This window comes from Macrobrachium rosenbergii, chromosome 6 (genome assembly GCF_040412425.1).
Source record: "Macrobrachium rosenbergii isolate ZJJX-2024 chromosome 6, ASM4041242v1, whole genome shotgun sequence".
Lineage (NCBI taxonomy): Eukaryota > Metazoa > Arthropoda > Malacostraca > Decapoda > Palaemonidae > Macrobrachium > Macrobrachium rosenbergii.
The window spans coordinates 12,439,462-12,461,480 of NC_089746.1; the positions used below are offsets into that span (position 1 = coordinate 12,439,462).

The following is a 22,019-nucleotide window of genomic DNA, read 5'->3' on the forward strand; positions in this document are numbered from 1 at the left end:
CTTGCAGTCATTAGATTCACAGCAGTATTTTTTTTTTTTTTGTATTGTATGGTATATTATCATTTTGAAGGAAGCCACACTGCATAACATAACTTTTTTGGCAGAACTCAAGCACATGCAATATATCTTACCTTGAGTAGGAAGTTTATAATCCTGGATAATTATTAAGACTTCTGCCCACATTGAAACTTATTTACCTAGAGGGTCTTGACTAGGGCATGTCACTGAATAACTTAAATTAAGTATATCTTAGTTTAACCAGACCACTGAGCTGGTTAACAGCTCTCCTTGGGCTGGCCCGAAGGATTAGACTTATTTTACGTGGCTAAGAACCAACTGGTTACCTAGCAATGGGACCTACAGCTTATTGTGGAATCCGAACCACTTTATGACGAGAAATGAATTTCTATCACCAGAAATAAATTCCTCTGATTCTTCATTGGCTGCTCGGAGAGTCGAACGCTGGGCCAACAGCGCACTAGCCGAAAGCTCTACCCATCCCGCCAATGAAGAACTCACTGAGCTACACCTTTTTGAGTAGGAGGAAATGTTCAAAATATAGTTTAGGTTGTTTTTAGTTACTAAATTAAGAGTATGGAAGCATATTTGGAAGGACGGACTTGATGTCTGTCAATATTGTGTTACATCATTGGCCTTTTCTGGCAAACCACTTCTGCATGTGTTAACTGATAAATATTGTACATATAAGAGATATATATTTATGGCATGCACATTCTTTTTTTTTTTTTTTTTTTTTTTTTTTTTTTACTTAACTTATGCGTAGGGCCTAGCTGGGTCTGGATAGCTAAAAGACAGCATTCTTTTTGATTACTAAGGTGATTACCCAAACTGCTTGGTTGGTTCTCTTTGCAGGTTGCCTTTAGCTGCACTGTGGTTGTTTTCAGCTCCGTTTTTTTTTTTTTTTTTTTTTTTTTTTTTTTTTTTTTTTTTTTGTCAGAACACAGCCATTAAATATACAGACTAGTGATCACTATTCTTGTATTGTCAGGATGTACAGGTAGTACTCTTGCATTTCTCAAGTGTGCTGTTTGGACTTTTTTTTTTTTTTTTTTTTTTTTTTCATAGTCGAGTGGCTGTAGGATTATTATTTTCTTTGTTATTGCAAACAGTATTTTTAGGTAATGTATTTTGTATAACCATGGCTTTAGTCATTTAGTAATTTTAGTCTCTTGTTCCCTTTTTCTTTTGGATTGTCTTAGTATTCAGATCTTGCATAGAGAGGTAAGATTCCACTGCTGTGAGTGTTCTTGTGTTTTTCTCTTTCTTGTACCTTGGTCTGTTTGCAATCATTTACCAGGTACATGCCATGTAACAAGTCATGGCTATAGTTAAGGTAAACGTGACTTCCACTCAACTTGTATGGGAAGGGATTGAAAGGAGAAAGTATTTGAAGTTAATAATTCAGCACAGTAGTCCTTCAATGCCTGGGAAAAAATTTTTTGTATAACCAGTGTTGAAAAGGAAGCATGTTTTTCGTCTGTACAGGTATTTCTGCACATTATTAATAGTATTTTTTGAAAGAGGCAAAATTTTGAGTTTGTGCTAGTCATATTGGTTCCTTGTTATCAAATTGTGTATTTCTAGTGAAAGAACATATTATTCTCTCTTTTTTGTTCTCTTACACACACGACACTTAGTTGAGTTAGTTAGTTATAAATGATTTGTTTAACCAGACCTCTGAACTCTTTTATGGTTCTTGATAATAGGTGAAGGAAATTAGAGTAAATGTTATTTTTCTAGAGTTAAAGAACAAGTCACTGCCTATGGAATCTTTGTCATATTCACTCATGAGTTTGTTTACAATTTTCCAGTGCCATTCCTAGCAATTATTAAGCTCTTTATCTTTCCCAAGCCCAGATGAGTAGGGAGGGTTAGCGTCAGGAAGGGCATCCACCCTTAAAACATCTGCCAAAAAAATTATGAATCAGGCTGTTGGGAAAGGCTCATTAAAAACAGACCCCAAATAGGGTTGACAAGAAGACAAGTTTCTTTGTAGATCTTGCATTACATTATTAGAGATGGTCAGTTTTCCTTGAATGGCTGAATTTTTGTTCAGTTGCCAAAATCTTGAGAATTGAAATAACATGAAAGTAAAGAATGAAAATAAAGAATTAATAATATTCTTTTACTGCTGCATTGTCTAGAAGCAGCTTGTAAGGTGTTTTAAGTGCAGAGAAGAATTTTTTTGGGTGGGCAATGAGGTAAGCATCTTGTTCTGCACCTGACTGAACGCCTGGTTGCATTTGCCTTTCCAGTGTTTGGCTTCGGCTCCGGGATGGTTCAGCCATTACCGAGAATACTCTCATGTTCCACCTGAAATGGCTCACAAAAATCCTCAAAAAAAGTAGTGGGGTTGCATTCTGGGGCAGTGAACCTGATCGGGTGTTGTCAACGCTGCCAGACCCAGTCAGGTTTTTACTGTGATGGGGGTGGTAGTAAGAATGGCTGCCCAAACAGGCTTCGTTATACAGTATATCCTTGCAATTGACATTGATTTGTAAGGAGGGGATATGATTATTGTTCCTTGAATTTATTATTTGGGTGAAATTATGCCTTTCATTCATGTTGGACTGAAATCAACTATGTATATTTTTTCCTGTAAGCTATTTCCCCTAAAAGGGTGTGGCTCCCAAGAAAAGAAGAGGCAGTGATGACTACCACATTCACCCTTGCCAAAAAAAAAAAAAAAAAAATGCAAGATCAAAGATGAACTTGTGGAGAAAATTTCGGCAATGCTAACCACTTCATACACCCACACAGATGACTCTTTGGTAGCATGTTGAAACCCCTAACACTATGCCATTCATTTTTATCTTGCGTGCACTCTCTTGCTTCCTGGATATGAAGACGTAGCCAAATGTGGGTAAAAAGGAAATGAAGGAGCTGATAAGCAGCCAAAGCTGCAGTTACTATGACAAAATCTCATATAGATGTTTCTGTAAGTGATTATATAACATCACTAAAACCCATTATAACAATCAGCAGACCATATGGAATAATAAGCCTGACAAACAAATTAAAACAGATCAAGCTGAGTGTTGAAATACAGAATTTAAAAATGTTACATAAGTAATCTTGATGTCTTAGAATTAGTTACTCTTGTTTGACCCATATTTAATGAACAACCCACACTTGAAATCTTCACGCTGCGTGTGCAGAGGGTAGGGAAAGACTAAAAGGTAAAAATTTTTTGTTGTAATGTCCATTTATAGTGTGCTTTTCCTTTTCTTTTTTGTTTTTAATAATGGCAGAAAGTACTTTTGGGTTCATCTCACTCCAAGTCTCTTTCCCAAGAGGACACTGACATAATGTCAGTTAGACTTGGAGTCCCAAAATAGTACACTGTAATATAGGGCAAGTACATCAACCCACAGGAAGACCTGCCAACCCAGTCCTCAGGAAGGATAGCTAGTTTATCCATTAGTTCATTATAGTCTTTGTAAATTTACTTGTGTAGGGGGATGATCAGTTGGGGATTCTATATTTAACAGTGTGTATTTATACTGTACAGCATATCTTAAAATCAGGAGCCTCCACTAAAGAAAAGGCTGTGTCGCAGAAGTCAGTATTTCCAAGACATCCCCATACAAATAGGCTTAATTCTGGAAATGTGACCTCAAAGGTGCCCCTTGAAGTTTCCTTGGCTGACAACTCTGGTTTTTATTTTTGATCCATGGTAAATTGTTTACCAGAGAATGAAATATCTTGAGAGTGTATCAGGGTACAAATGCTTTCCCACTGGGCAGAGTGGTAAACTGATCTCTTCTAAAAATGTTCTCTTTTGAACTAAAAATTTCATTTGTTTAAATGTACTTTTATCTTCAGTACAATATGTAACCAGTTTTTTACTCATTTAATTGAATGTTTTGTGGTAAGAGGGGTGTACAGTATACTGTTATGTACAGATGGGTTCCCATGTTAATTTTATAGGTCATGTATTTTTTTCTACATATGCTTGTTTCCCAGTATGCAAAATTTGTAAAGAATGGAAAGAAGCAAAATTTATATTTAACAAAGAACCTTAAGGTTAAATGTGATAGTTAAATAAGTTAATTTCACTAATGAAGTATTTGTTTTATTTTACAGTAAACAAGCAATATTTGATGGGAAACGAGCCATAAGAGGAGGAATCCCTATTGTGTTTCGTAAGTTATTCTGATATTTTGTAGTTTTTAAACTTAAAATGTTATTACTATCATATGAAGCCATTTCAAAGCATTTTGACACAAAGACAGTCTGTTATTTGACACTTTTTATTAGAGATTCCTATGAGCAGAGCTACACAGAATAAGTTTCCTGTATTAAGAAGAAGAAAAAAAAAAGTCAGTTCAGATCCTGGAGATCCTGGAATGCAGCATTTGTGCCAAATCTTTATTAGAGCTCCCATGTTGTAGTTCCTTTTCCAGTTGCTTATCTTTCTTCATAAGTATGTTTGCATTTTGTCTGCTGAAACTCTTCAGTGGTCGTATTTTAAACTATCAAAATATGATAATAACGATTACTTTATTTTCTTAGCATGTTTTTTTATTCAGCCTCAGTGATTGAAGTGGGTAACTGTAAAAGAGGATTCATGTGTTTCTGTTGATTCCCTCAATTTACTGTGGAAATTCATTATTACCTGTGAATTTTTCCATGTGGTCTAATTTTTTGGTAGAATTTTCCAGGAAAGTAGGGTAGCTTTTAATTCATTCCAACTCTCTCTCAGGTTAGTCATATACTGTATGTCTTGATCCAAATTTTCCTTTCTGGTTACCTCCTAGAAACTCCTTACCATCTGTTTGTTTCTGCAGTGTTACTTTCCCCTTTAATTGTGGGAACATGGGTAAGTCAACACATGGCCTCTCATCTATGCTTCTTGTTCAAGTTTTTCCTCTCATGGGTTCACTTGCTTTCATCTGTGGCACTATTCTTCTTTGTATGAAAAACATTCATAGAGGCAGTTTTTCATTTGTATAGAATATTAGTTTTTTGTATTTGAGCTCAAAGAAATTAAAATGAAGAAGGCTAATTGGTTCTTCTTTATGTCTTTCAACTTGTTCCTTGGATAATGGAAGGACTTGCGGATATTTGATTTCATATTGCTTGTCATTTCATAACCATTGCTAACATTCACTGTGACCATGCAGAAAGTTAATCTTGCACTATGTGGAATATGTCAGTTTCAAATAAGAATGGAATTTGGAATGGTGCTGCCAAGTTGTTGAAGTACCAGATGACCCCATGAAGGAACAAGCTGTGTTACAGTTGTGAGAGTGATTAGTGAGATATTCCAGTGCTTAAGGATTAAAATAGCTCTGATAAGTAGAGTATCAGTAATGTTGAATAATACTACTGATTACATTTTATTGGAATTCAGTGAAAATATCAACAACAGTGTTGACCAAATTTGTAGGGCTTGAGACTGCTTATGGGGATATTTCAAGTAAAAGATATATAAAGAGTAGGGATGACCTTTGTCTGAATACTCTAAAGTATCTCTTGCTCATCATACTTGACCAGTATGCTTATTTGGATACACCTCTGTAGGGAGGATACTTTAGATGGGGTGTCTTGTATGGGTAGTGTCAGCAATACTGAAGATTTTACATAGCTTTCTACTCTGTACTTTTTCGTCTATTCGATTTGGTCTCCTCACTCAGCTGCCTAATTTTGACTTTACCTAGTTTGATCTATGAATTTAATCTCAAGAGCAAATTCTTCAGACAGTCCATGTGTATCATTGTGACTTAGTGATTTTGTTAAACTACCTGATGATAATAGTGACATATGGGAGTCTTTTTATACATTTCAAGCTGACTTTCATACTAGCCAGTGAAGTTTATGAAGTTTATATTCAGGAATATACAGTACGAGATTTCTTGTTAGTTATCAGTTACAGTTCTGTAAAGTGGCTATCATATGCAGTAGTAGACTTTGTTCTTTTTTTATGCTGAAACAAATATTCTGATAGTGGAATTCTGTTACATACTATATTAGAAGAAAAATGAAGATGTTTGGAGCTAGAAGAAAAGTGGAAGATGTTTGGAGCCAGCAAACTTGGTTTTACTATAATTCAGTCATTATTTTGAAGTTAGCATTGTCTCATTAATTTTCTGTGAATTATTTCTTGACTATAAGTAGCTTCAATTAGGTAGACTTGAAGTTTTGTAACGGGTTCTTTTATTAAAACTGGAATTGTTTAATTTTTAGTATTTACTTTTTCTTTTTATAGCCCAGTTTGGACCCTGGAGCACTGGCCCTCAGCATGGATTTGCACGTATTTCACGATGGGAGTTAAAAAAGCCTCCGGAGCGTTTACCTACTGGAGATGTAGAAGCTATTTTTCAACTTTTGGATAACGAATTTACTCGTTCTATGTGGAATTACCCGTAAGTTTTTTAACGGTTGCAGGCGAGATGAAATATTCTCTTGTCAATTTTCTTTATTCCTGCATTTGAGTCTATTTTGATATTATGTCTAGTTGTGCTCAGTTTTTTAATTAATTTTAAATTTGATATGTATGCATTACATATGTTGTACAACAGCAAACTGTATCTTCATATCTATAGGTTGACTGTTTAGAAATCATTATATTGGTAGCTTACTTCTTATTTGTACTTTCTGCAAAGTGTTAATGGATAGAATATTATGATATAGTAATGAAAGTAAGATTATATGTTAGGAAACAGAGAACTACAGAGGAGGAAGGAAAAAATTTGTTAAAGCAAAATCACATAGAATAATAAAAGATGTTAGGTCAGAAATGTTAATTTATTAAAGGCAGGAATTAGGTGAAATGGATAGGAGAAAATTACAAAATTGAACAAAATCTAGTTTTTGAAAAATGTATTTATGAAATGCAAATTTCTCATAAACTTAGGATGATGTTTTGTGAGTAGTTTTCTGCAAAAGTATGGGTGTTTTTTCAGTGATGTAGGAAATAATATACGCAATTTAGCCACAAAAAGGACAAGTCAGGTAAAACCATTTGGAGAAGGTGGTCCTTGTGTGTTCCAAGTATGGTGCGCCTGAGAAGACTTTGTGAGGCCTTGTCCAGTGGCAGTTTAACCTGTTCCTTTCATCTACTTGCACTATATGCAGTTGTGTGCATGCTTTCCTATTCTGTGTGGATAAATTCATATAGCCTACCAGTTAGTACTGGAAAAAGCTTGAATCATGGAAAAGAGAATAATATTGTAAAGAGATTACTGTGCATAAATAAAGGCTTACTAGTATGCTGTGTGCCATTTGAAAGAGTGAAAGAATGTGGCTAGCTTTAGTGTGCAGTTTTATTTGCGTTAAATTATTGTCAAGTGAAAAAGGTGAAAAAGAAAATTCAGTAGTAATTTTTACTTGGAAATGCTTGTTGTTAGATAGGAGAGAAAGTAATTTAGCAAACCAAGAATTATCTTAGTTAATAAAGTTAAGTTTTGCACCAAATAAAGAATCTTTTTAAACGTGCGACATTGTGTTTAGCCGAGTTCATTAAGTCTGGAAAAGTGATTTATTTTGCAGGTTCAGTCTTACATACCGGCTGATTCTAAGAGAAAAGGAGCTGCATTTTAATATTTCCGTTTACAATCCTGGAGCAGAAGTGTTATCATTTACACTTTTGCTCCATACTTACTTCAAGGTTCCTGATGTGCGCCGTTGCCAGATCACTGGTATGAGAGGTTGCACATACATTGACAAAGTAAGTACTTATGTCTTTTGAACTGGTATTATGCACTTTACTCTGCACTGAAGGCTGCATTTTTGTTCCTAATTTCGTTAAGGGTTTTCAGATTTACTTGTAATATCTAAAATTTCTTGATGCTTCAGCTTATAATAGAAGTGTATGTTGAACAGTTTAAAATATGTTTTGTATCTGGTAGGAGTGACATTTTGATTGCTATAGTAAGGTTTTAACTGTAATGGGAAAGTGTATTAACAGCATTTTTCTTGGAAGAAAAAATTTGGCAATCACAATTGTGATAAGTAGAATTTTTAAAAATATCAACTATATTATCTTTAACATAATATTAAAAGGTTTGAAATCTTTTAGCTGATGGTGCAACTCTATTACTTTTAAAATAACTTTATTAAAAGGTTTGAAATCTTAAAGCTTATGGTGAAACTACTTATTAATGAGGAAAATAGCTTGAGAAACATACCAGTTTTGTTAAATGAAGATTCCAAACTATACTTTTATGCATTCTTTAAAAAGTTAGTTGCAGTAAATGTCATCATTGTGAGCATTTTTCTGAAAATATTGCGTAAGAAGTAGGTGTCTTGATGATTTTTATTCAGTTCTATATTGTTAACTTTGAATTCCCATTTAAGCTGTATCTTTTGTACTTTGAATTCCCATCTGTTCAAAGTCCGTATTTTTAACCCTTTTTCCCTTTATCTGCCATTTCTTCATCATCCACTTCATTACTAGGTTGCACCTCATCCTTTCTTGTATGTCTGAAACACTCCTGTATTAGATATTCTGGCCTTAGTTTATTATGGTGGTAACTTATATGAATTTTCAGAAAACTGTATGATGTTTACAACAATTTCTTTTAAAACTTTAGTTTGGTGTTGCAGTTTCTTCTAAAATTTCAAGTTAATTTTTTGTTACAGTCTTTCAGTGTGCTGAAGTTGAAAATAAGGGGAAAATAATGAAACAATTCAGAAACTGAAATCCATATCAGTATATGCAGTATACTGTATTGTTTTTGGTTTTAAAATTATACAAATGAACTTTTTGGAAATCCATACATTTTTATTTTGCAGACACGAGAAGGGGCTTTGTATCAAGAACACAGAGATGTTGTTACAATCAGCGAATGGACTGATCGTATATATCAAAATACTCCGTTGGAGCACATAATTACAAATGTTGTCAGTGGTCGAAAGATGAGAATACAGAAATACAACCTTGTGGACACTGGTAAGTTTGTACATGTATAATTCTGTTCTTGTATATATATTTTTATTTAACTAGTCATTGTTAACATTGCTATAGGTATTAGTAGTGGTATCTGAGTGGATTTTTTGATCTCCATACCATAGTAAGGTTTTTAATATACATTACTTGTGCAGTAATATATATTATTAGCTGCAACCCCGTTCATTCCTTTTACTGTACCTCCATTCATATTCTCTTCCATCTTACTTTCCACCCTCTCCTAACAATTGATTCATAGTGAAGCTGCGAGGTTTTCCTCAGTTTCACCTTTCAAACCTTTTTACCATAATTTTCCATTTGAGCGCTAAATGACCTCGTAGGTCTCAGTGCTTGTCCTTTGGCATAAATCCTATATTCTGCTCTATTTTCGTTAATATACATTAACTTGTTGATTAGGTATGCCATTGTGAATTATGCTGCACCCCCTAATATAGACATTCTCTTCAAGAAACTGTTGATGAATGGCAGCAGGGCAACTCCAGGTTCATTTCACTCTGTAGTCACAGAGAGCCCTGGCAGACAAGATAGTTTTGGCAAGTGTGGAAATATTAGGTAACCTCTCACTTGTGTAAGCTTCTGAACCAGTAATAATTCTTCATCTAGTGTGGGTTGTCAAACCATGCCATAGTACTGCAGTACCTTTTAATAGTATGTTACTGGCTAAGGAAACTTTATAGTGGAATGAAGTCTCACCCAGCAATAAACATCCACCTTCCAATAGATCATGAGTGTTTCTAGTGTAGGCAACGTATTTTACGAAGGAGGAAATTATTTGTTTCATCACAAACCGTCATTCATGTGCTATAAATAAATAGCTGTATATCTGATGGGTTTGCATGAAAAAAAAAAATGTTTATAGAAACTTAATTTTTATCATTGCAAACCCATCAGTCATATTAGGCCTTTCATTTGTGGACAGATTGAGGGGTCTTCATGATTGATGGGTATTTTATGTTATAAAATACCCTTTTTAATGGTGAAATTTTTTATTTAGTGTCTTGCTGAACATCTGGTATAGGTATTTATAATTTACAAATTGATCAGTAAGATGCATTTATTCTACAGTGATATCAAAGTATAAATTTGACTTTCTTCCAGTGGTGTGGAATCCTTGGATAGAAAAAGCTAAAGAGATTCCTGACTTTGGTGAAGAAGAATTCCCAAACCTGGTGTGTGTGGAAGCTGGTCATGTATCGACACCAGTCATCCTCCCACCGGGTACTGTGTTTGAAGCCAGCCAGATTCTACAGGTCATGTAGAAGTTGATGATAACCAATTTTAGTCAAGTCCATAACATTTTTTTCCAAGATATATTGGTCATTAAGCTAAGGAATTAAATAGGAAGTAAATGGGCACACACACAACGATTAAACTTCATACATCTATGGATTTGGCAAGGAAACAGGATTACATGAGAATGTCCATCATTATAGAATGCATGGAATGAAAAGTTTGTGTACGGAAGCCTTTTATTGTGGAAAGCTATGTACAGTACTGTATTATGAGAGTTAATGGACATGAAAGTCGTAATCTAATATGTTTAAATTTGGTAAGTGTGTAGATCATGAGATGTAAGTGAAATTGTTACAAGTGGCTTGATTAACTATTTTAGTTCAGCAAATATTTGATGTTAAGAAACATTGCATTAGTTATGCAAGCATTTACTCCAGATAATGTAGTACTGACTTATGACTTTTGGTCATTTATCATAATTCAGTTTATTATGAGTGTTTGAGATTTGTTTTAAATCTCCAGTGGTTCAAGACTTCTCATAGAATTTAGTGTTTCTATTCATGAAAATACCTAATGGTGCTATGAGTGTTGTGGGAACTGGGGAGAATAGTTATAGTCATCAGACAACATTGCATCGAATGCTGTTATTGTACACTTGACTGACCATACTCTCAACCATTTCATCATCACCAGTTTTTAAAATTATGGAACTTTCTGAACTTTTTCGTTCGGGTAACAAATATAATGATTAGTTTGAGAAAATGCATTTCCAGTTAAATTACTAGTTAGAATTTGATCTCACCTATAGCATTTAAGACTTGTGAATAGAATTGCATGCACAAGCACTTTCATGTGACCTGATCCGAAGCATTTTGTCATGGTTGTGTTGCTGTTTTCATTATTATAATATTATCATTATTATTATTATTATTATTACCTTGTATCCCAGTTACAAAAAGCCAAAGTTTATGAATCAAGATGAAGACAGGGTGATTAATTCTAAATATTTGTATTATATAGATTGTTGTAGTTTATGATACCGTAGTCAGGAATTGCTTTGCGCATTCTGTGATGGTGCATAACAAAAAAGTGTGCTAGAGGGTTGCTAACTTGTTTTGTGGAGTAGAGGATATTGTAGAAGTTTGTAGTGTAATTTTTTGAGCTTTCTAATATTGTTAATACCCAGGGTAGGTATATCTAAAATATGGATTGTAAGTAAATTTGACAATGCCAAACTCAATTTCAGGTTCTCTTTCCCAGAAACCTATTTGTGATTGGTTTTAAGCTTAGGTTATACTTCATTGAAATGGTTTCTAAGCTTGTGATATTTTAGATCCTGAATCTTGCAAACCTGGGTAGCATGTGGCTTTCCTATTCCTTTTTAAGGATGGAAATACTATATGGGAAAATAGCATTTGTAGTGTTCATGTGTGAAGACTTTTATACTGAAGTTCAGACCAATTTTCAGACTGGCTTGTGTTACTTTTTTGCAAAGAGGATTTTTTTTTTATTCTGTACAAGATATTTTATAATGTTGGACTACTTCCTGCTTTAGAATAATAAATTTTACAGCCTATTTTTATTATTGTTTGCAAGGTTGTTATTAAATAGTAATTCTGTTACTGAAATACTCAACAGATTGAAAGTCTTGATCTTATTTCCAGTCTTACAAGTTTAATTGACTTGTTTAAAACACAGAGTATACCATTCTGTAGCTAAGTTGAATAGCAGTTAATGTACAAATGAACTATATTAGTGAAATTAAGATTGCAAAGCACAAATTGTTCCCAACCTTTTATTTTACACAGACATTTAGCTTCAACTTAATTATGAAAGTTGATACAATGAACCTGTAATGAGCTTTGCTTTAATGTCTTTAGCATTCCTATTTTTCACTTAGAAATTTTCTTCTATGTGTAAGTTATTTTTCTACTTATGAAACGTGTACTTCCTACATTGAAAAATTTGTTTAGTGATTTTCATTACCAAAGCCTCAATGATTCCATGAAAATATGGAGCAGAATTTTTATAATTTAAAACAAATTGAATAATCTCAACTTTGTAGACTGCTACTGCAGTATTGTACTGTACTTGCTGGTATCAGAGTGAGGGTAGAAATAGTTTGATCCTAAAACTGGAGGTAAACACATTTTTTACTTATTTATTAACAGTTTTAGGGAATCTTTGAAATATTGAGGTACATTGTCAGTAATAGGGTTTTGTATTTCGGTTTTGAATTTTTTGAATATCATTATTGAAAAGTAGTCATTATGAACTTAGTTCACATGAATTTCGTGATTTCATATATGGTGTAGAATTTTGCCTTTAGGTGAATAGCTATTTAAATATAAAACAAGACATCGTTTTGTTAATGCAAGAGATTTATGTCTGGTGTACATATTGATCTTGCAACCATGGTATAGGCTTTATAGCACTATAGTGTAGAGTAAGAAATGGTTAACACTTTAGGTGCTTTATAGTATCTAAAAGACTGTACTCATTCTCTAGCATGCGTTAGTTAATAAATTTAGATTAATGAATGGTGTCATTTCCCTGAGGGTTAAAGTAATGTTACAACTGCCATTGTCCTCTAATAGCCTCTCCTTTTTGCAGTTTTATTTATCTAGCAGTCAAACAGTAGTAAATTGTTGTTAAGAACTGAAGTAATAAATGTATTGTACTGAAAAGTAAATATGTGAACATATCACATTTTATGGAAGCAGCAAAGGATTCAGTCGCTGATGAACATAGAACTTGGAAGATGTATATTGTATGCTTTTGATTGAGACCAGTTTATTAGTACCTATATTACAAGCAGTGTATGGTACCATTATAACATTTTCTATAGTGTTCAGGCTTATGCTTTAAAAGTATTAAATTGAAGTGGTGTATGATTCACCTTTTAAGATTTAAGAGAATTGTAAAGTTTTGTGAATTTTATTTTTTGCACATAGTTAAGGACAGATTTTTCAGTTTGTGGACGATAATTGATAACAAAATTTTGGAATTGTTAATGGTTGTTTCATACACAGTTAGCTAATAAATAAAAAGTCATATATGATTTTAAGGCATTTGAATTCCTAACTGTGTTCAAAATATTTTATAGGTGTTTTATTGTCTTTGGGACAATATGACTAAGCCTTGAGTTTCCAACTGTATGGAGGGACTGACTGTAGAAGTGCAAAGCAGAAGCCTTTATTATTTATTGCTTTTGAGTCATAGTTGTTGTAGATGGTTTTACATTTTGTCAAATTCTTTGTTCTGTCGTATGAATATGGTACTGTATGCAACTTGTAGTACTGTAGTTCTTGTTTAGTTATGGTGGTCTTTTGTACTCCATTTTTCATCCTTCATTACAAGAGTGCTATTTTGGTGACATTTCAGTGTGAACTCCAGTACAGCATATTGCTGAGTACTCATAAAACATGAAGGGCCGAGCCATATGAATCATGAAATGTCACTTTATTGGTGCATCTGAATTCGGGTAGCTGTGTACCTCACCAGTATTATTTTTGTGAGTTTAAAAAGAATACCATCACTTTTCTACTCAGGGTTTGCCTGAGGGGTTTATTTTTAGCTGAGAGATGAAAACTGGATCAAGTTTAAGCAGGACTGCTAAGTAAAAAGAGGCTGAAGAGCATAAATGTAAAAGGTCAAAAGCAGTGAAGCTGGTTCTGAAGGGATGCTGCAAAGAACTTTAATGCCATGCCCAGTATGGCAAACAAGACGCTATATAAGTTGGGTGCGCCCCTGTGGTCCCAGATAGGTAGGGAATGGATGTAACCCAAAGAAGAAAGAAATGCTACTGTGCCCTCACTCATATAATGCAAGTGTGCATTGTTAGGCCTGCTCTTGAAGGATTGTTGACCCATAAGACACCAGGTGCATCTCTCCCTCCCTCTACCACTATTCCATCTCTGTAGGCCCTTTTGTCCAAGTTATAAATGATCTGCTGCTTTTGGTGGTTCATATTCTTGGGCTGCATGTCTCCAGTCTTTATCAGTATGGCCTTATTTTGACAAGTGATCAAAACCTTTCTGAACTTTTTGTATCGACAATTTGTTCCTAGGGTTACAGCACGTCTTGGAGTTGTGGCTTAACCTTGGTTTTGTACCAGCTCCCTTGTTGAGCTTTTCTGTCTGTCAGGTCTGTCACTTTTGAACTCTAGCCTGGTTTGGATTACCTTGGGTTTCTATATAACTTCTTGTTAACCTCTGGTGTTTATGGAGTTTTCCACTTCATTTCCTGGGCCTTGATTGACCTCCCAATTGCCTATGGGTTGGTAGCTGGACTCATTCTGACATTTAGAATGATTCCCCATTTTGCTTTTCTTGCTGATCAAAATCTTGAAATAATTAATGCAGGAACAAATATAGGTGATAATGAAGAGCTATTTAAAAGTACTGATAGTTTAAGAAGCAAGCAATTCCAAAACCATTAATAGATTATCGTAGTGTTTTATGCAAAAGATTATAACTAACAAATAATCCTAAAAACTCTGTCAAATCAGAGACAGAAACTTAAGCCAGAGATCATGCTGTCTCAACTATGAGATTAAGTGCCTAGCCCCTCTGTAGGCAGATGCAGTTTGGTAAAGAGACTCAATTTTGGACTAAAATTCCACCATCATAAAGTCCTGTACTCCTCCAGAAGCAAAGGAATCATAGGAATCAAATTGGGTTTGGAAAATGTGAGAGGATTGTTTAACTAGGTGATTCAGATACAAAGGTATGTGACGAAATGAATCATCTTGTAGTTATAGAGTTCCTGGAGGAAAAGAGAATGGAGAGTTTTGATATAATGTGTCTGGAAAAGCAGAAATGTAGTTATGAGAGCAAGGTTTTGTTTATGTATTCCCTATCATCAATCATCCATACAGCCCAGTGGAGAAAGAGAGACTTAATTGTGTACTTAAATTTAGTTTGTGTGGTACATATGTAAATTATTGTTAGGATTGATGAAATGATACTAATAAGAGGATGATCCATTCATACTTTTTAAACATTGTAGAAACAACAGGAATTAAATGAAAGTAACATGCTTTTAATGATATATCAGCACATTTTTTAAGTAAAAATAATTTTGCCTGGAAAGCATGTTGATATAACACTGAAGTATTCAGTTCCTTCATCTTTTAAGCAATGTATGTGCTTCAGCACTGCCGGTCTCCCACAGTGACCTCACCCATTGAATACGTACCCCTAAGGCCAGAAGTCGGCTTAAAATGGCTTAATTGTTGAAAATACATGGTTCTTAGACAAGGATATTTATAAGAAAACTTAAGGAAGAGAAAATGGTGATGAAAAGATTGTTAGACAAGTACAGAGTGCATTAAAGAGCAAGTTGATGAATGAATGGGTGGAGATATAACTGATCATTATTCTGAAGTTGCAGATGAAGGGGCTACTGAAAAGGATGGCCCTTAATTTTTAGGTAGAGTGAGAGAGCATTCAAGACAGAGGAGAATAGTGCAGTATGTGTGTAGGAGGTTGACAAACTGCAGATGAGCCTTCTGTATAGGTATCCCCGTACTGGGGTAGTGCCATCAGTGCACCTCATGGGCTGCACTGTAGGCATTACCAAAGGTTCTTTGCAGTTCTTCTTTGGGTGAGTGGGTTCCGTTCTCAGCTAGCACTCTGCTGGCCGCAAGTTCGAATCTCCGACCGGCCAATGAAGAATAAGAGGAATTTGTTTCTGGTGATAGAAATTTATTTCTCGCTGCAATGTGGTTCGGATTCCGCAATAAACTGTAGGTCCCGTTGCTAGGTAACCAATTGGTTCTTAGCCATGTAAAATATATAAATCTAATCCTTCGGGCCAGCCCTAGGAGAGCTGTCAATCAGCTCAGTGGTCTGGTTAAACTAAGGTATAATTACTTTAAAGGTTCTTTGCAGCGTGCCTTCGGCCCCTAGCTGCAATCCTTTCATTCCTTTTACTGTACCTCCATTCACATTATCTTTCAGTCTAGCTATCCATCCTCTCTTAACAATTATTTTGTAGTGCAACTGCGAAGTCTTCCTCCTGTTACGCCTTTCAAACCTACATATTCTCAATTTCCTTTCCAGCGCTGAGTCACCTCATAAGTCCCAGTGCTTGGCCTTGGCGTAAACGCTATATTCCATCCCATTCTGTATAGGTAGCCTATATGAAGTAGCTGATGTTATGGAAGTTTTCTGCACAGGAGGTTCATCCAAGTTTTAAAGTTTAAGCATGAATTTGGCAATACCATAGTCTTTCTTTTCCCATAAATTTGGGAGATAATTATATTTCCCTTGAACATATAATAAACTCGCTTTTCAACACCTTTCATCATAAAAACTGCACTCTCATCATGTGCATGTCGTATGCATTGTTTTATGGTATTTCCTTTTTTCCAATGATTTTCCTGTTTGAACAAAAATTTGTCACATGACATATGAACAGTTCTGTAGAAGTGTTTTTTCATTATGTACCATCGTTCTTAAATGCCAAATTTACTCTGAGGTTTTCAAGTATTTGGAGAATATCTTTAAAATTATTATATTGTTAATACCACAAATCTTAAGCTCCACGCTTAACGCATTGTCTAATAAAGGATCATAATATTTTAATTTATTGCCATTATTCCTAATGACATCATTTCATCATCAGTATGCTTAGAGATACAAACACATTATGCCCTTGAAAACGCGAAGAGAAAATAATAATAATAATAGGTTTATTGTACACGCTAAATTTAATCACATTATTGCCCGTATGATTACCAGTTAATTTAATTTACTAAAGCAAAAACGTGTTCGTTCCTCATACAATTTCAGGGTGGGTATTAGTAATAGAAGCAGCAACTACAGTAGGTATCCGCAATCACACGAAATTTTTAATTGGGAAAAAATGAAAAATTAAACTTCATGTTAATGTCCTCCGTATTTCTTGCTGTATTTTCGTCTCTTACGCTATTCTGTTATCAGTTATGCTCTTGAACAAAAATAATTACACGGATCTTGAACTTAGCCTGACATGCATATAAATGTTTTCTTGTCTAGTAAAAAGAAAATATTTCTTGCATTTGTTAATTGAGACTGAAGTAAACGAACGATAATTAATACTCGGCAACGCTGCTCCCAAATTTCAGTTACCTATTTTCTCTTGCTATTCGTTGTATTAATGTGTTTGTCATCAGAAACTTCGCTTCTCTACGTTCACTTCATGCCAATATAAGACAAGGTAAGTTAGTGAATATGAAATTTTTAATTTAATAACAGGAAGAGGTAATCAAGCCATCGCGAGGATTTCCATTGTAATTATATTAGGCATTTTTTGTGAGGGGGGGGAAGGCCGGCCGCCAGTGCGGTTCCCTGCCCAGAGACGACCCAAAAGTTGAAGGGAGTCATACAAGGCCTGATGTGGACCTCTGGGCTCTCAGGGAGGCTAGGCCATAGGCTAAATACTTCATAACCTACGGTGCATCTGTAACCCCCCATCAGCGTAGGCCTAGGTGATAGCACTGGATATGCCTCGATGCAGCAATTCCAAGTCACATAGGCCTACGTGAGGTGTATATTTTCCCGGCTGGTTAACGCATCCTATTTTTTCATTTCTGTTTGTTCCAGGTTCAGGTAAATAATTTTATTTATTTTCCCCTTCTATATCCAGTAACAGTGGGGAACCCCTGTGGGAAGCTGGGTGGTTATTGGGTAGGGAAAAACAAAAAAAATATGCTGTGCCCAAGTGTGACAGGTAGGATACACATAAACTATAATGTAATATGTCAGAAGAATACATAGTTCACACATACACACAGCAATACTCGCTAAAAAATGTTTTAAAGTGGAAATGCATCAAGGTCAATTTAAGGGATGCTACCTAGGCCTAACCTACCTTTACCTAGGCTGCTGGGTTCTCGCCTACTCTCTCCTCCCTAACCTGACCTGAGAGGCAATAGCAAACCCCTGAGTACTTTAGCTTAAAAAGTTTTAATGGGTTGAAATTGGTGGTTGTTACATAACACAAATTATATATATATATATATATATATATATATATATATATATATATATATATATATATATATATATATATATATATATATATATATATATATATATATATATATATATATATATATATATATATATATATACACACACAATAGTACTAGAATACCACATGCACTAAAAAGTGCCTCACACCACCCAATTTTGGCCAGCGCCAAAGAGCTTGTAGAACAGACACCTCAAAACATTAACAGTAGATTTATGAAATGATGCAAGACTTCAAATTTTCATTAGTGAATACTTACCATTCACTTGCCCCCAGTATTCCTCCCCAAAAATTCTATAAATAACCATTTGGACATTAAGTATGCTCCTGGCTAATAATGAAAGTGTTATAGTATTGCCAGTCACTGCTTTTATGGATATTTTTCGCTATACTGTATTTGGAAGCAGCTTTGGATTGATATTATTCTTGCTAGCTTCTTCATCGCTGTTACCGTGACGGATTGGACTGTGACATCTTACGTAGAGTTTAGTACATGGCATCAGTTAGCCTAGTTAGGTCAGTGTGATGTTAAAAATTGAGCTAAGTATTAGTTTTGAACCCTTAATGCTTTGTGAATGCAACATTTACCAAAATGGGTTAGGCTAGTATTCATTCATCTCCCACTGCTAGTGAATTTTTTAATACCAATTTAGCCTCAGATGCAGAGGTTGTTAACCTTTTTCGGTGTATGCACCCCTTTCAAATTAGCAGTCAGTTCCCGCACTTCCTTAATTGCTGAAAAAAAAGGTTGAAATACAAAGTTGATATGATGTGTATTAATAACAACAACATTTTTTTAATCTTCATTCACAAAGATTGCAAATGATAATATTAAAATAATATAATAATAATAATAATAATTATTATTATTTATTTTATTTTTAATTTTATTTTTGGCTGAAAAAATAACATGCTTATATAAAAATATATTTTTATTCAATTATTCATAGGCAATTTCGCACCCCCTAGGCTAACCAAATATGAAGAATTTTTATCAGAATCATTGTGTTGCTGAATAAGCTGTCAGTATCAGTGTTAATGTAATGTGAAACAAGATCCTCATTGTTAAAACATTTCTTAAGTAATTTGAAGAGTAGTTGTGTTATCCACCTATACATTGAATGTATTCGTAATATTTTTATATAGCTGTGGTTACCCTTTGAGCATAGACAAAAATGCTCAAAACAAAACAAAATGTCAGGGTCTTTTGGTAAGGAGGTTGCAAATCAGTAATTTGGATATTTAGGCTAACCCTCTTGCTTTTGAATCTAGACCATGTGGAAAACCTTACTTTTAAACCTACACTGGAAGTAAAGTACAAATATAAATATAGCTTTTGATGTGATGAATTTTAACATTAGATTTATGTAATCAGCAATGCTTACTTAACCCGTTACTTACCATACATGCCTATCATTAAAGTAGGACCGTAGTGGAAAACTTGGGTTTTTGCTGGGGTAAAAGAAAAAGCAGTGAAATACTGTGCATCAGAATGTAACTTAACTTAAAGCACTACTTCTTGACTGACTTTGGGTGCTGTGACCTACATGATACTGTATAGAGCACCATGAATAATAGAGTGAAAATTAGTGATAAAATTATACCCCTTGCCTAACATAGAATTCTGCTTTTGGAATGTTGGCAGTGTGTGATTGTTTGCACTCCTAGATCCCTTTCAGTTTATGCATCTTGCTTATATGTCATCATCTTCATTGATATCCTCAAAGGTAACAACCAACCTCCCCAACCTAACTTAACAGTAGGCTGTAGACATTGGTTTCCCATTGTGTTCTAGTTGTTGGAAATAGGGGTGAGTGTAATGAGTTAACCAGACATTTCCAAAAGGGAAATGAATATCCAATTTACAAAATCACAAAGTCAGAAAAGCCATATTTTACATTTGAAAGAAATGTCTTAATAACCTATTTTTATAACATGAACACTTCGGAATATAGTATTAGTAACCTATTTCTATAACATGAACACTTCTGAATATAGTGTTCTTTCACATATGTATATACCTTTTTGCACTTTGGCCAACTCAAGAACTCATACACAACTTGATTTGTACTTAGTTGGAGTGGTGCGACATTATGCATTAAAATGATCTTTTCAATTCCGGTGTCATGCAGAAATCCATAGGTTGTGGTTGTGAAGTTCTAATTTATTGCTGCTTTTGATTGTGTTAACAATGAAGGTTTGTTTCCAAACTTTGACATCTGGGAGTTAGCAGACCATTTCTTAGTATAATTACACTAGTATTGAATTTTTAACCAGTAGCTTATGAAGAGTAGTTGTTAATGGGCATGAGAGCGTTTAACATTAATGTATAATTTCTGACGTTCTCCAGGTAGTGCTTTTGTTCCCTTCCATTTTATATTATATGTATTTAATATGTGGTCTGCCCTCAAACACATACTTATTGATTTAATAGGTGGTCTGCCCTCAAACACATACTTATTGATTAAGCAGATGATGGCACACTCTTGGAATTCATCCCATCTCCTGAGTATTGACCTGTGGTTGGTGAATCTCTTTAAGAGCTGTAGGAAAATTAGTACCCTTGTGAAAATTTGGTGATGAAGTTATATCCTGAGAAAGTTCAGAGTATGATTGTTTGCAGGTCTAGGGCCTTATCCTCCCCTCCCCACCAGATATTTTAATTGACACATTTTGTTGGAACTCAATTGAAATTCTGTCATTCTTGATTGCAAATTCACTTTTGAGAAATGTATCTGATTTATCTAATCTTACATTGCACGAAAAGTCAGCATACTGAGAACATCTCTGTGTTTTCAGAAACCTGTCTATCTTGAGGAATGTTTTGATTCGTTTATTTGTCCTCATGGCCTTTTAGTGACCATTAATGCTAGCCAGATGTATCTGCATTGTTTTGTCACACTTGAAGGTAGGGCTCATGAGATGTGAGCTTTTCCTTAGTCTTCAGCCTTCAAACAAAACCAGTTGCATGTTGATATTCTTCTAGTAGGGACTTTGAGGTGCCACTTGACATTTGCTAAATTCTTTTTGAGATACATCACTCCTAAGCATTTTGATGAATTCCCTTTGGGACTGATTTTTAACTGGTTCCTGTAGTACCAACAAGAAAGAATATGAATTTTCATCTTTGTTCATCTCTCACTTTCTCATTTGTGTCGCACTCTTGTGAGGTGTGGCTTTCTTTGATATTAAGATGTCATAAGAGGATGGGAATTCTGTTCTAAATACAATTTACCCATTTACTGTTGCTGAAAGAGCCCCTCCCAGGGAACATCCAAACTCTACTGTACAGTATTTTAGCAACCCTGGGGTTCTCTCTTCAAAATGGGACCCAGAGTGCACATTGAGGTTGGTTTGCCCATGACAGTCAGTTACCTCACCAGCATCACTTACTAATCAGTGTTGTTGGCTAAAGATATCAATCCAGACTTGTATAGTTAAAATATCACTTAATCCTGATGGATTCTTCAAAACACTGAATCTCACCTTGATGATGAGCAAAGTTCAAAACAGCAGGAAAAAATACTGGCCCCACCAACATTTAAATTGGACCATAATATTTACCCCTAAGGCAAGTACTGTACAGTACTTCACAGCTATGAGGGAGGAAAATGCTAAAATTGTTTGAAAAATCTTGGACATTTCAGTATTTTTTGCCCAAGTTTGTTTGCAGCACTTGACTTCACGCATCATTATTTAGTAACTGTGAATGCAGCCAGTCCATAAAGTTACAGTGTTTTACTGTAAAAAGAATAATTGGAAGTTGCATGCAGAATGTTGCATGAATAAGGAGTTTTTTGACACAGCATTATTTAATTTTTAAATGATTTTA

The 22,019-nt window shown here is 34.7% G+C and overlaps 2 protein-coding genes across 3 annotated transcripts in view; both read left to right on the plus strand.

The window, feature by feature from the left end:
- The window catches only part of LOC136839197 (uncharacterized), a 37,104-nt gene extending 23,875 nt beyond the window's left edge, over window positions 1–13,229 (plus strand). The window contains exons 4-8 of the mRNA XM_067104930.1: window positions 4,108–4,166; window positions 6,233–6,389; window positions 7,516–7,693; window positions 8,761–8,917; window positions 10,034–13,229. Of these exons, the coding sequence (XP_066961031.1) occupies window positions 4,108–4,166; window positions 6,233–6,389; window positions 7,516–7,693; window positions 8,761–8,917; window positions 10,034–10,194 (712 nt within the window). The 3' untranslated portion in view covers window positions 10,195–13,229. The remainder of the gene's footprint in view (window positions 1–4,107; window positions 4,167–6,232; window positions 6,390–7,515; window positions 7,694–8,760; window positions 8,918–10,033) is intronic.
- A 3,831-nt stretch (window positions 13,230–17,060) lies between these two features.
- The window catches only part of Uba1 (ubiquitin-like activating enzyme 1), a 132,606-nt gene continuing 127,647 nt past the window's right edge, over window positions 17,061–22,019 (plus strand). The window contains exon 1 of one of the 2 annotated variants that reach the window (XM_067104914.1): window positions 17,061–17,371. The gene's annotated coding sequence lies outside the window, so the exon portion shown is untranslated. The remainder of the gene's footprint in view (window positions 17,372–22,019) is intronic. The other variant, XM_067104918.1, reaches the window with a different exon arrangement.